Genomic DNA, 13,982 nt, shown 5'->3' on the forward strand with positions numbered 1-13,982 from the left:
TGCAGGAAAAAAAAATGTGAACACATTACTCCTGTCCTAGGGTCCTTACACTGGCTGCCTGTTAGGGTTAGGGCTGATTTTAAGGTTTTACTCTTAACCTATAAATCAATACATGGACTTGCTCCTACTTACCTTGCTGAAATGATCCAGCCATACATACCTACACGTAACCTTAGATCGCAAGCTGCAGGCCTTTTAATTGTACCTAGAATTTCTAAACAAACAGCTGGCGGCAGGTCCTTTTCTCATAGAGCTCCACTCCTGTGGAATGATCTGCCAATGATCTGACAAACTAAGTGCAAACTTTCAAGTGTCTACTAAAAACCCATCTCTACAGCACAGTTTATAATTAGGTGTAGCCTGGCCCGGGGCGTGAAGGTGACCAGTAGGCTTGATACTGTCCACCCTTGCTGTCTTGCCAGGTGGGCTCTCGTCGCCACTGGGATGCCCTCCCTCCAATGCCTTTCGGGGGAAGAGTCACTGGCTTGTTGTTGACTCTCTGTTGCGCACTTGTGCAAAAACTTTTCTCAGTCTCCTCCAGTTTTAAATTTTAGGAGGAGATGAGGTCCTGGTCCACACCTGCGGATTACCTGGTTTGGGGGGCCCGTTGCTGTCCCTGTCCTTGTCCACCTGGTTATACTTCTGACCTAGTCTAAAATCAAAGAGACTCTGGATTTAGCTGAGAGAAATGTATTTATTATTCCAATTGGACTCTTAATATCTCACCCGGCACACCCAGAAGAGGACTGGTCACCCCTCTGAGTCTGGGTCCTCTCTAGGTTTCTTCCCTAAAATTCGACCTTCTTGGGGAGTTTTTCCTAGCCACTGAAATTCAACACTACTGTTGATTGCTCCTTGGGGTTTAAGGCCGGGTGTCTCTGTAAAGCACTTTGTGACAACTGCTGTTGTAAAAAGGGCTTTATAAATACATTTGATTGATTGATTGATTGAAGTGTTGTTCTGTAGAATTTTTTTGCTGTGCATTTGATCGGGTCAAAGGTCAACATTGCTATTTTGTACAATACATTGTGTGTAAGGTTGTTCTGTTCACATTGAGAAACTCAGGTTGTACAGAACAAGATGCCGTCATGATTTTGTTTTTTAGAAACCTACTGACAAAGAAACTGTTTTATGATGTCGTATTCAGTTGTAGTAAGGCTTTCATAGAAGATAGGAAAAGATAGGTGTACATCTATTTGTGTCATGTCACAACAATTTGTTTTAATATTTACCTTGAGAGTTCTTTGAATGAAACCATGTTTATATTAGAGTACAGATTGCATTTACACAGTTTTCTAAATATGTTTTATCTCTTTTCTACACACTGCAGGTATAACACTCTGGGATGCGGAGTTACTGAAGAAACACATCAATGTTTCAAAAAGACCAAACACTGACTTCAAAATAATTGCTTCTGACTCAAGTGAAGCCAAGTCAGAAGCATTAAATGTGTCTGCGTCTCTTGAGGCCAGTTTTCTTGGTGGCTTAGTTAGTGTGAAGGGTTCTGCTAGTTTCTTAAACAACAAAAAAAAATCCCAACGTCAGTCTAGGGTTTCTCTGCAGTACCGTACCACCACTCACTTCGAGCAGTTGACCATGGACCACCTGGGCCCAGGAAATGTGAAACACAGTAATGTCATCACAGAGGGTTCTGCAACCCATGTGGTGACTGCCATTCTCTACGGAGCACAGGCCTTCTTTGTTTTCGACCGTGAGTTTTCTACATCAGAATCCTATCAGGACATACAAGGAAACCTGCAAGCTGTGATCAAAAAGATCCCCTGTATATCAATAGAGGGGCAGGCATCACTGAAGATGAGTGAGGAGGAAAAGAGCGAGGCTAACAGATTTAATTGCACTTTCCATGGTGATTTTGCACTAAAAAAGAATCCTGTCACATTTGAAGATGCCATTAAGGTGTATGCTGACCTGCCAAGTATGCTAGAGGATAACAGAGATCATGCTGTGCCCATGAACGTCTGGCTCTATCCTCTCAGAAACCTTGACTCAGCAGCTGCCCAGCTAGTAAGGCAGATAAATGTTAGCTTGGTGCGTCGCACACAGCGAATCTTGGACGGATTGGACAACACTGATATAATATGCCAAGACATGATGAAGGAAGACATGGCTATCAAGTTCCCTGAAATAAAAGCAAAGCTCACTAAGTTCAGGGACTTGTGCTTAGAGTACAAGCTGGTGTTCCAGAAAGGTCTTGGCAACATTCTTCCCAAGATAAGAGGAGGAGGGATGGAAGAAGAGCTGATAGAAATGCTCACCAGCAAGGAACGCTCTCCATTTCAGAATGATCTCATGTCTGCATACTTGGACGACAGAGCAAGAGAGATCAATGTTGTCAGTTCTTATCTTCACATAATGAAGGAGGTACAGGTTGTGTACTCAAGCAGTGAACTGGATGGAATTGTGCTTGATCAAGCTAATAATTATGTGGTGTGTTTTGCATTCTCCTCTTTGAGGGACAAAGACGATTTTGAGTTAGACTTGGAGAAATACTTGCAGGAAGACTTTAAGGGTGATTCTTCACTGATACCTTACGATCTCAATGCAGCTAAGAAATCAGCAGCAGAAAAGTGGTTTCGCTCTGGGAAGGTAACTGCCCAAACCAGGCAAACCATACAACTCTTTCTAGACTTCAAAGAGTCAAACAAAGAGAGAGAAAATCTTGCATTCTGTATTGCATCAATTCCCAACAAGCTTATCACTGCATGTTCCATTCACATCTATGAAAGAGGAATACTTCTAAATTCACAGTACGAGCTGCCATCAAAGCCAGGGGTTCCCATCATTAAGAGTCTGGAGCATGACTGTGTCCACTTGCAAATCATCTCCTCCCAACTTGGTGTTAACTCAGTGGCGTCATACCAGGTGTTGTACCAGGCGAAGGGAACTGACACTGAGTGGACAGAAATCAACACGGATGCTATTACTAACCAGGTCACCATCAGGCGTTTGCTGCCTTACAAGGAGTACCGCTTTAGCTGCAGGGCAGTGTGTAAACCTGGTGTGAGCCTCTGCAGTGACTGGACTGAATACTACAGAACCAGCCCATGTAGCCCCCCTGGACCACCCACGGAGAAGTGTATAGATTCACAAAGTATCAGGGTGAACTGGGACATTCCTACAGTGATAGGAGTTGATGTTGCAGTTATTGGTTATGTGGTTGAATTTAGAACAAACACAATGGATGAAGACAATACATTGTGGCACACCACCAAAACCACCACTAGAGACTGCACACTGGAAGGACTACAGGCTAACACTTCATACAGCATCAGAGTCTCCGCTACTTGTGGTGAAGCAGGGAAGAGTCTACCCAGCCCTGAGACCATGCTGACTACCATCGGGGTGTCTGACGTAATAAAGAGGAACCAATCAACTGGAGCAAATAGTGAGAAATTCATCAAACAATCCACAAGGGTGGTGAAAGACAGCCTCTTAATCTACAGGCTGAATCTGGAAAAGAAGTTAGTTATAAAGGAAAGTTTTGACCAGTACACATTTGGCAGGAAAGTTGAGCAGGGGAATAACAAAGTCATATTGCTTTTGGGGGCCACAGGGGCAGGAAAAACCACTTTGGTCAATGTCATGATAAACGCCATTCTTGGAGTGAAGTGGGAAGAAGGTCATCGCTTTAAGCTCATCCATGAGGTGACCAACCGGTCACAGGCAGAAAGCCAGACTGTGATTGTTACATCATATGAGCTTTACAACCAGCCAGGCTTTCAGATTCCTTATTCACTGACCATTATTGACACACCAGGGTTCGGAGACACCAGAGGAATGGCATATGATGAACAGCTTACCCAGATGCTAAAGGATTTCTTGTGCAACCCTTTAGGGATCGATCATATTGATGCAGTCTGCTTTGTAGTTCAGGCAGCCCTTGTACGTCTCAGTCCTTCCCAGAGATACATCTTTGATTCCATCCTATCCATTTTTGGAAAAGATGTTGCTGAAAACATATTGATGCTTGTGACATTTGCTGATGGGAAGGACATTCCTGTTCTAGAGGCCATCAAAGCTGCAGATCTGCCCTGTAAGAAGAACAAGAAGGGTTTTCCAACCCATTTCAAATTCAGCAACGCAATTGTTTTTGAAAATAATGTGACCGAGAGCAGTTCTGAAGATGATGATGAAGATAATGATGGTGATGACAAGATAGATTGTCCACAGCAATGGAGGTCAACCTTCAAGGAGATAAAGAAATTTTTTAAAGCATTGGAAAGCATTGAAAGCAAAGACCTCACCCTGACGAAGAAAGTGCTGGAAGAACGTGAGCTTTTGAAAAAGACCATGACACGGCTTATCCCACAGATCACTGCTGGTCTTTCAAAGCTAAGTGAAATTAAAAGCTTGAAAGCCTGTCTTGAGAATGAGCAAGAAAACATGAAACTGAACGAATCCTTTGAAACAGAGATAAAAGTACTGATGGTAAAAAGAAGCAAATTATCTGAAGGCTTTGCTACAAACTGCAAAGTATGCAATTTCACGTGCCACACCTCTTGTTTTCTCCCAAACGAAGATGACATCAAAAGTTGTGCCGTGATGAATAAAGATGGCAACTGTATCGTATGTCCGGGAAAATGCTCTTTCAGTGATCATGACAGGGAAAAAGCCGTGTTGACATACGAAACAAAGACAGAGAAAAAGACTATTCAAGAACTAAAGGACAACTTCATGAAGGCATACGGCAAGTTTATGTCAACCAAGGACATCCTGGATAAACTGGATGTTGAGTTCCAATTGATCGAGGACGCACTGATGAATTTGATCAAGCAGTCTTCTGACTGTCTAAAAAGGCTAAATGAGATTGCACTAAATCCAAATTCTCTTTCCACTATGGAGTACATGGAAATATTAATTCGCACAGAGGAGGACCAACGTACACCAGGTTTTGAGGATCGGATTGTAGGATTGAAAAAAATGAAGGAAGAGTCTGAGATTCTGGACAAGATTGCAAGAGGAGAAGATATACTTCCAAAGGAGAAAAAATTCATGAAGGATAAAGAGGAAAGACGACAGGCCGTTCTCAAAAAATCCAGTCCTGCTAATGTTGCCTAGGAACCAAATTGGGATGTACCGCAACATTAAGATGCCTACTGTTGAAGGTGCATTCAGTGTTTTCCATGCAAATCTGAGTTTTTAGTATAGGCCTTTAAGCCTCATGTTAAAGAATAAAATTATTACTGTCATAGGAGAAATTATACTTATCTAGCCTTTCAATTCGAATCCTTTCCATATGTTATATTTCTAGCATAGAAGCCTCTCCTGAATAATGCGACAATCAGGCTCCTGAAGATCGTGAATTACTGACATCTAGTGGCAAATCTGTGAAGTTACCAGCACCAGCCATCTTCAGAGATGGTCTGATACTTGGAACAGCCTGAAAAACACAAGGCTTGTTAGAATTCAATAAATCATTTTCTACTTAGACCAAGTCAACAACTGTTACTGTTGTGTTCAGAAAACCAAATGTTGCCACTGTACAATCTGATGGTAATTCCAGCAATTTTGTGACTATTATTTGTCTGACTACTGTAATGCGTAACTAAAATAAATATAAACAATCACCTATGAATGAGATCCCTGGGCCTTCTTTCCTGTCATGAGCTTGTCATAGCAAGGTCTGATGGGACTCAGTGATAATCGCAGCAGGTTTCTAACATCCAGTTTACTTCACAAACTTGTCTTGATGTCTACCAACGCGGAAAAAACAGATTCACACATAGGTGGTTGGAAAAAGCAGTAATGTCTGCATTACCCGCAAGGACAGTTCGGGTATTCAGTTGTTTTTGTTGGTAATGACAGGGCATATAAAATGTCCTTAATGAAAATCATCCTGAAAAATATGTAGTATAGGTATGTCGTATATATGGAGTACATAGGGGACACGGAATCAGTAAAAGAACACTGCATTGGGGGCACAGATCCTGGGAGGCGCGAACCGTCGAAATCTGTGTCCCCTTTCAACCAACAGGGATTTTTTCAAAAATAACTGTAGTATCTTAACTCCTGAGCTAATTGTTTAATAACAGTATTTTAGGTTGGGAACATAGCTTCAGTCAGAACACAGCAAACAGCACATGTCAAGCAGCAACCATAGTTCACATTGACGCATGACGTTGCCCATTCAGTCGTCTTGGCTCTTAAAAGAGCCTTATACAATCTAAGTTGTGTAGAATACAATAATGGTGTTCTCTACATAACATAAAGAATTGAGAGCCTATATAGAACAATACTTCACAAGTGTTCAAGTGTTATAAGTTCAGTCTTTCTGCTGGTGGTTTGCAAAATGTCTCTGGGTATAACTTGGAGGGGCAGTGGTGTTTCCTGCGGCAGCTGAATGACAATCTCTGGTGAGTCCTCGTTCTGGGACTCTTGTACACTGCCTCCATCCATAGTACATTATTAACAACATAGCTTATCAGCTGACCAGTACAGTATTAACAACATAGCTTATCAGCTTATCAGTACAGTATTAACAACATAGTTTATCAGCTGATCAGTACATTATTAACAACATATTGTAGTTCTTAGCTGGTGCCCAGTTCCCAACCATCGTAGAGTACAAGCCCTGTCTGCAAAGAGTGCACGGCATCATCAGAGACTTCACACCAATGCCACCAACTGTTTGCCCTCCTACCATCAGGCAGGCGGTACAGGTCTGTTTATTCCCACACCAGCAGGCTCAGGAACAGTTTCTTCCCTACTTCTACAACCCTGCTGAACTCTGTACCTGACACTAACCATTAAAACTGCCTCTCAGGGACGTTGTTGCACCACTCCCTTGTACTACTCGACTCTGAAACTGCGGTGGAAAGTCTGATAAGGACATTTTCAGTTACTACATGTACATATCTGCCTCGGAAATCCCTGCATTTCAGTTGCACATACTACCTTCAATTTGCCTTCTTGCACATTTACTATGGCCAATTGCAGCCAGATGAGGATGTGAATCTGTTTTATATGTGTGTTTCATAATAAGGTTGTCAAAAGGTCTGTTTTATATGTGTGTTTCATAATAAGGTTGTCTAAAGGCCTGTTTTATATGTGTTTCATAATAAGGTTGTCAAAAGGTCTGTTTTATATGTGTGTTTCATAATAAGATTGTCAAAAGGTCTGTTTTATATGGGGGGGGGGGGCAGCAGAGTGGCAGCTGAAATCGTCAGATATCGTCTTGATCTGCAACACAACCAGGAGGACTTTGGACAGGGACAGCAACAAGACTTTCAAGCCTGCTACTCCGGAGGTATGGGTCTACACACCCAGAACAATAGTATAGCAGCGTAAGACCTTGGGGCTGAGACAGGGGGGTCCAGTGACATGGGGGAGGCCCCGGACAGGGCCCAAGAGGCAGGAAATCAATCCACCCAAGCATCAACCAAAGGGACACCCACCAACCCCGACCACCAATCGAGAGTAATGTGACGAACTGCGCCAGTGTGTTTTGGCAGATGCTCCGTGGCCAACCGGAAGGCCCTTGATGGAAACTTGTATAATATATACATTCATTCCACACATCATTTAGATGATTATAACTGACAACTAATGAAAATACAGTATCTCAGAAAATTTGAATATTGTGAAAAGGTTCAATATTGAAGACACCTGGTGCCACACTCTAATCAGCTAATTAACCCAAAACAACTGCAAAGACCTTGAAATGGTCTCTCAGTCTAGTTCTGTAGGCTACACAATCATGGGGAAGACTGCTGACTTGACAGCTGTCCAAAAGACAACCATTGACACCTTGCACAAGGAGGCCAAGACACAAAAGGTCAGAGCTAAAGAGGCTGGCTGTTCACAGAGCTCTGTGTCCAAGCACATTAATAGAAAGGCGAAGGGAAGGAAAAGATGTGGTAGAAAAAAGTGTACAAGCAATAGGGATAACCGCACTCTGGAGAGGATTGTGAAACAAAACCCATTCAAAAATGTGGGGGAGATTCACAAAGAGTGGACTGCAGCTGGAGTCAGTGCTTCAAGAAACACCACGCACAGACGGATGCAAGACATGGGTTTCAACTGTCGCATTCCTTTTGTCAAGCCACTCTTGAACAAAACACAGCGTCAGAAGCGTCTCGCCTGGTCTAAAGACAAAAAAGACTGCATCTGCCAAAACACACTGGTGCAGTTCGTCACATTACTCTCGATTGGTGGTCGGGGTTGGTGGGTGTCCCTTTGGTTGATGCTTGGGTGGATTGATTTCCTGCCTCTTGGGCCCTGTCCGGGGCCTCCCCAGTGTCACTGGACCCTCCTGTCTCAGCCCCAAGGTCTTACCCTGCTATACTATTGTTCTGGGTGTGTAGGCCCACACCTCCAGAGTAGCAGGCTTGAAAGACCTGTTGCTGTCCCTGTCCAAAGTCCTCCTGGTTGTGTTGCAGATCAAGACGATACCTGACGATTTCAGCTGCCACTCTGATTTTCTAATTATATGACCAGCACCTGTATAACCAATACGAAGGAAGAGAAGTAGGACAGGGCGGGACAAGGAAGTATTCAGAGTTGTCTACTGATGGGTATAACATTTTTGTGTTTTTCCAATCGTATAAGAGCTCTCTGAATAAACACTTAAGACCAGTTCGCTGTAGTTGAGTGATTATTTGGTTCAAGTTCGCACTTAATTTCAAAAAAGGAGATCAGAGCCTTACAACAAGAATTTCTGTACCTGACAGCCCTGCGTGTAACATACACTATACTTAATAACTGTACATTTCCTGCTCTCTTCTATTTGCACTCTTCTATGAATACGAAAGGTGGTAGAATTTGGGGCCTCCAAACATAACCCAACAGAATAGCTCTCCTAACTCAGTGACAAGGGCCAGAAGGAAGCACACTGTGCAGATAGACAACAGCAGCCGTTCCCTCCTGAACCCATGGGGTAGACAGGTAGTGAACAGCTCCAGTCTAATGAACTAGAGGAACAGTGGAATGTTTGGAGAGATAACAGCCTAGTACATCTTAACACATTGTAATGGGAAAGTAATCTACAGAGATGGAAAACATTATTTGATCCTCTGCTGATTTTGTACATTTGCCCACTGACAAAGAAATGATATGTTTATAATTTTTATGGTAGGTTTATTTGAACAGTGAGAAACAGAACAAAAGCAAAAAAAATCCAGAAAAATCCAGAAATGTCAAAAAATGTATAAATTGATTTGCATTTTAATGAGTGATATAAGTATTTGATCCCCTCTCAATCAGAAAGATTTCGGTCTCCCAGGTGTCTTTTATACAGGTAACGAGCTGAGATTAGGAGCACACTTTTAAAGGGAGTGCTCCTAATCTCAACTTGTTACCTGTATAAAAGACACCTGTCCACAGAAGCAATCAATCAATCAGATTCCAAAGGTGACAACATCTGGTGCGATTATTCGCAAATGGAAGAAACACAAAAGAACTGTCAATCTCCCTCGGTCTGGGGCTCCATGCAAGATCTCACCTCGTGGAGTTGCAATGATCATGAGAATGGTGAGGAATCATCCCAGAACTACATGGGAGGATCTTGTCAATGATCTCAAGACAGCTGGGACCATAGTCACCAAGAAAACAATTGGTTACACACTACGCCGTGAAGGACTGAAATCCTGCAGCGCCCGCCAGGTCCCCCTGCTCAAGAAGCACATGTACAGCCCTGTCTGATGTTTGCCAATGAACATCTGAAATATCCAGAGGAGAACTGGGTAAAAGTGTCAGATGAGACCAAAATTGACCTCTTTGGCATCAACTCAACTTGCCGTGTTTGGAGAAGGAGGAATGCTGCCTATGACCCCTGAAATGTATTTATACATTTTCAAATACATTTCGGAATAAAAGCGGAAATTGTTTTGAATAAAGATAAATGTAATCTCATCTCATCTTCATCCGCTTATCCGTATCGGGTCGCGGGGGCAGCAGCTCCAGCAGGGGACCCCAAACTTCCCTTTCCCGAGCCACATTTGCCAGCTCTGACTGGGGGATCCCGAGGCGTTCCCAGGCCAGTGTCGAAATATAATCTCTCCATCTAGTCCTGGGCCTACCCCGAGGTCTCCTCCCAGCTGGACGTGCCTGGAACACCTCCCTAGGGAGACGTCCTGGGGGCATCCTTACCAGATGCCCGAACCACCTCAACTGGCTCCTTTCGACGCAAAGGAGCAGCGGCTCTACTCAGAGTTCCTCACGGATGGCCGAGCTTCTCACCCTAACCCTAAGGGAGAAGCCAGCCACCCTTCTGAGAAAACCCATTTCAGCCACTTGTACTTGCGATCTTGTTCTTTCGGTCATGACCCAGCCTTCATGACTATAGGTGAGGATAGGAAGAAAATTGACCGGTATATCGAGAGCTTTGCCTTCCGGCTCAGCTCTCTTTTCGCCACAACGGTGCGGTAAAGCGAATGTAATACCGCCCCCGCTGCTCCGATTCTCCGGCCAATCTCCCGCTCCATTGTCCCCTCACCCGCGAACAAGACCCCGAGATACTTGAACTCCTTTACTTGGGGTCACGCCTCATTCCCTACCCGGAGTTGGCACTCCATCGGTTTCCTGCTGAGAACCATGGCCTCAGATTTAGAGGTGCTAATCCTCATCCCAACCGCTTCGCACTCGGGTGCGAACCGGTCCAGTGAGTGCTGAAGGTCACAGATCGATGATGCCATCAGGACCACATCATGCGCAAAAAGCAGCGATGAGATCCCCAGCCCACCGAACTGCAACCCCTCCCCACCCCGACTACGCCTCGATATCCTGTCCATAAAAGTTACAAACAGGATTGGTGACAAAGCGCAGCCCTGGCGGAGGCCGACCCCCACCTGGAACGAGTCCGACTTACTACCGAGAACCCGAACATAGCTCTCACTTTGGACGTACAGGGATTGGATAGCCCTCAAAAGGGACCTCCTCACTCCATACTCCTGCAGCACCTCCCACAGTATCACCCGGTCATACACCTTCTCCAGATCCACAAAACACATGTAGACCGGATGGGCATATTCCCAGGCCCCCTCCAGGATCCTTGCAAGAGTAAAGAGCTGGTCGGTTGTTCCGCAACCAGGACGGAATCCGCATTGTTCCTCTTCAATCTGAGGTTCAACTATCTGCCGAACCCTCCTTTCCAGTACCTTTGAGTAGACTTTCCCAGGGAGGCTGAGAAGTGTGATACCCCTGTAATTGGCACACACCCTCTGGTCCCCCTTTTTGAACAGGGGAACCACCACCCCGGTCCGCCACTACTTAGACACTTTCCCCGACTCCCACGCAATGTTGAAGAGGCGTGTCATCCAAGACATCCCCTCAACAAACAGACATTGACAATTCAATCTCCGAAACCCATTATATCACAGGAGCAATCCCTACTCCATCTCCCAGTCCAACTGTGTAAAATCCTGCATGAATCGCACCACAATATGTTGAATGCATGGGAGTGTTACTTGTGCTTCAGGACATGGAACAATGGTGGTTACTTAACTACAGTAGCTGTAACTGAAATACCCAGAAAATAACTTCTATTAACCATACCTTCTCAAATCCATCAATCCTGTCATACCGAAACCAACCACCTAGTTTACTAAACCCTATGAAAAGTATGCTCTAAATATGTCAGGAGAAAAACCAGGGCTGTATTAAGGAAAGATCTCACCGGTTGATGCTCTCTGGCCCGTCTCCTCTGAACGTCAGCACCCCTCCCTCAGGCGGTTCAGCGTCCCTGCGTGCTCCCGTTGGGTCGCTCGCGGCCAGGCCACAGAGGCAGCCGGAACTGTTTCTATTCTTATGGGAACACTACATCTAAAACAGCTGTCATCTTGATTCCCACGGGTATCTTCCCAAACCCAATGTCCAGTTGAATGTCTAGAGGTAGCTTCATAACCGACATTCCTTTTCACATCTAAACATGGGGACTCAATACTTGAATCAATAAGAATATATCAGTTCAAGAAATATCCATAAAACTAACCAATCACATTTCTTCCCCTGCTGTGTTTTTTTACCTGGTTGAATCCAGCCTCATCCACAAAGATGAATTACAGTTTTTTACAGTCGCTAGGACACATTTCCCAATACTTAGGTCACTTTTTCAAAACTCTTCACACAGTGAGCACAACAGAAGTATAAGTGGGTTAAACTGAGGATCAATTATCATTGCTTTGGCACAAAATGCATTCAATGACTACATCTTTCAAATTTCATTAATTCTTTTCACACTTCGACACAACAACCGCCAAAACTCTGTGTACTTACAGGCCAATTTGCACATGCTTACATACTGTTTTCAAAACTGTTAAACTTAAGTTCAAAACAATAACATAATACAAAGCTGAATATGACAGCAATTTGCTACAATTCTACAGTCATATTTTAATGAAATATATTTGAAATCTTAAAATTAAATGCTATAAAAACAATTGGACAATTGGACCAACCACAGCTGATTCTCATTGTAGATGAACATCTACACAGTTGTTACTCTTTCACTTTCATTACAAAAAGGAGACAACTGCTGAGTAGTTTTGCATTGTGATGTGGACCCAGCCAGAAATAGACAAGTGGCTGAAAGAGGAAGAAGACTGGCTGGGAGGGGGCGAGGAATACGTATGTGTGGTGGAAGAAGAATAAGAGGAAGATCAAGAGCTGTAGTCTCAGATGAGATCAGAGCTACTGTAATTGATCATGTAGTAAATCATGGTCTCTCAATGAGAGAGGCTGGTCAGAGAGTGCAGCCAAATCTGAAACACTCAGCAGTGGCATCTATTGTTAGAGTTTTCCGGCAAACCAACAGGTAACTTATATTCTGCAAGGGCATTTGACTGAGTTGCACATTACAGAAGTAAATAGACTTGTGTGTAATTGCTTTTGCATATCTGCTTAGGACTCAATGGTTACCTCACACAGGTGGGAGAGGAAGGATGTTCACTGATGTGCAGGAAACTGCCATTGTTGATGTGGTCATCAGAAACAATGACATAAAACTCATTGAGATTCGAGACAGAGTCTTGGCAGACAATGTTACTTTTGCAAATATTCACAGTGTAAGCATAACAACTATTTCTAGAGTCCTGAAAAAACATCAGGTAAGGATGAAACAGTTGTACACTGTGCCTTTTGAGAGGAACTCTGAACATGATTGGGAAGAGAGCCACAGTGGATGTCCCGGGCCAGAGGAGTGCCAACATCACAATGTGCGCAGCAATATGGACTGGTGTTACACAAACCACTAATTGGGCCGTACAACACTGCATTCCTGCATGACCTCTATGGAAGGGTTGTGCTAGGTGAGGAAAGGGATAGAGATAAGAAATCAGCCAACATTTATAATTGTATGGGACAATGTGGCATTTCACCACTCCCGTGCAGTCACTGAGTGGTTTGCAGCCCATCCCCGAATGGTGTCACTTTTTCTCCAATGGAGGTGGAAGGTTTATGACCACCATCCACATGATCAAATATCCCTTCTGGATGCAATGAATGCTGGATGCCTGGACATATCAGCAGAAGATTGTCAGGGATGGATCAGGCATGCCAGAAGATTCTTTCCTAGGTGTATTGCCCTAGATGACATAAGATGTGATGTGGATGAGAACCTGTGGCCAAATGGAGAAGACCAAGTAGATTAGCATTACTATTGTATCAGTGGATGGTGTGTATACAAATTATTGTATTTTGGAATTACTGCAGAAAATAAATAATTAATAAAAGACATAAAACATATTGTGGCTTTCTGAATCATGTCTGATTCATTCCAGTAAAATACATTGCAGTGAATTATAAACAGAGATGTGTCCTTGTTTTACACAAGAAAACATTGCAAAATGCTACCTGTTGTTAGTGTTTTTTAGGTCATTGTTTTGTGGGTGACAAAGTGTGTTTGTTGTCTGTCAACCTTTGCTAGTGTTCTGGAAGAATGAGTTAATTTGAGACATGTAGGAAGTGATTTGGTAGTTTTAGTGCATTTTGAAAGTGAAATGAACTGCTGTGCCGAGCTGAAAGTTGGT

General features: G+C 43.6%; 1 protein-coding gene and 1 non-coding gene across 4 annotated transcripts in view; one reads left to right on the top strand and one right to left on the bottom strand.

The window, feature by feature from the left end:
• The window catches only part of LOC105008545, a 39,249-nt gene extending 33,665 nt beyond the window's left edge, over nt 1-5,584 (top strand). For all 3 annotated transcript variants that reach the window (XM_020048645.3, XM_020048646.3, XM_020048647.2), the window contains one exon: nt 1,331-5,584. In XM_020048645.3, the coding sequence (XP_019904204.2) occupies nt 1,331-5,079 (3,749 nt within the window). In that variant the 3' untranslated portion in view covers nt 5,080-5,584. The remainder of the gene's footprint in view (nt 1-1,330) is intronic.
• Nucleotides 5,477-5,544, bottom strand: LOC114839572. Its single transcript, XR_003781982.1, has one exon. It is a non-coding gene; the product is annotated as a small nucleolar RNA SNORD65 (small nucleolar RNA).
• Nucleotides 5,585-13,982: the final 8,398 nt, after the last annotated feature.

Source organism: Esox lucius, chromosome 7 (assembly GCF_011004845.1).
Source record: "Esox lucius isolate fEsoLuc1 chromosome 7, fEsoLuc1.pri, whole genome shotgun sequence".
NCBI classification, from domain to species: domain Eukaryota; kingdom Metazoa; phylum Chordata; class Actinopteri; order Esociformes; family Esocidae; genus Esox; species Esox lucius.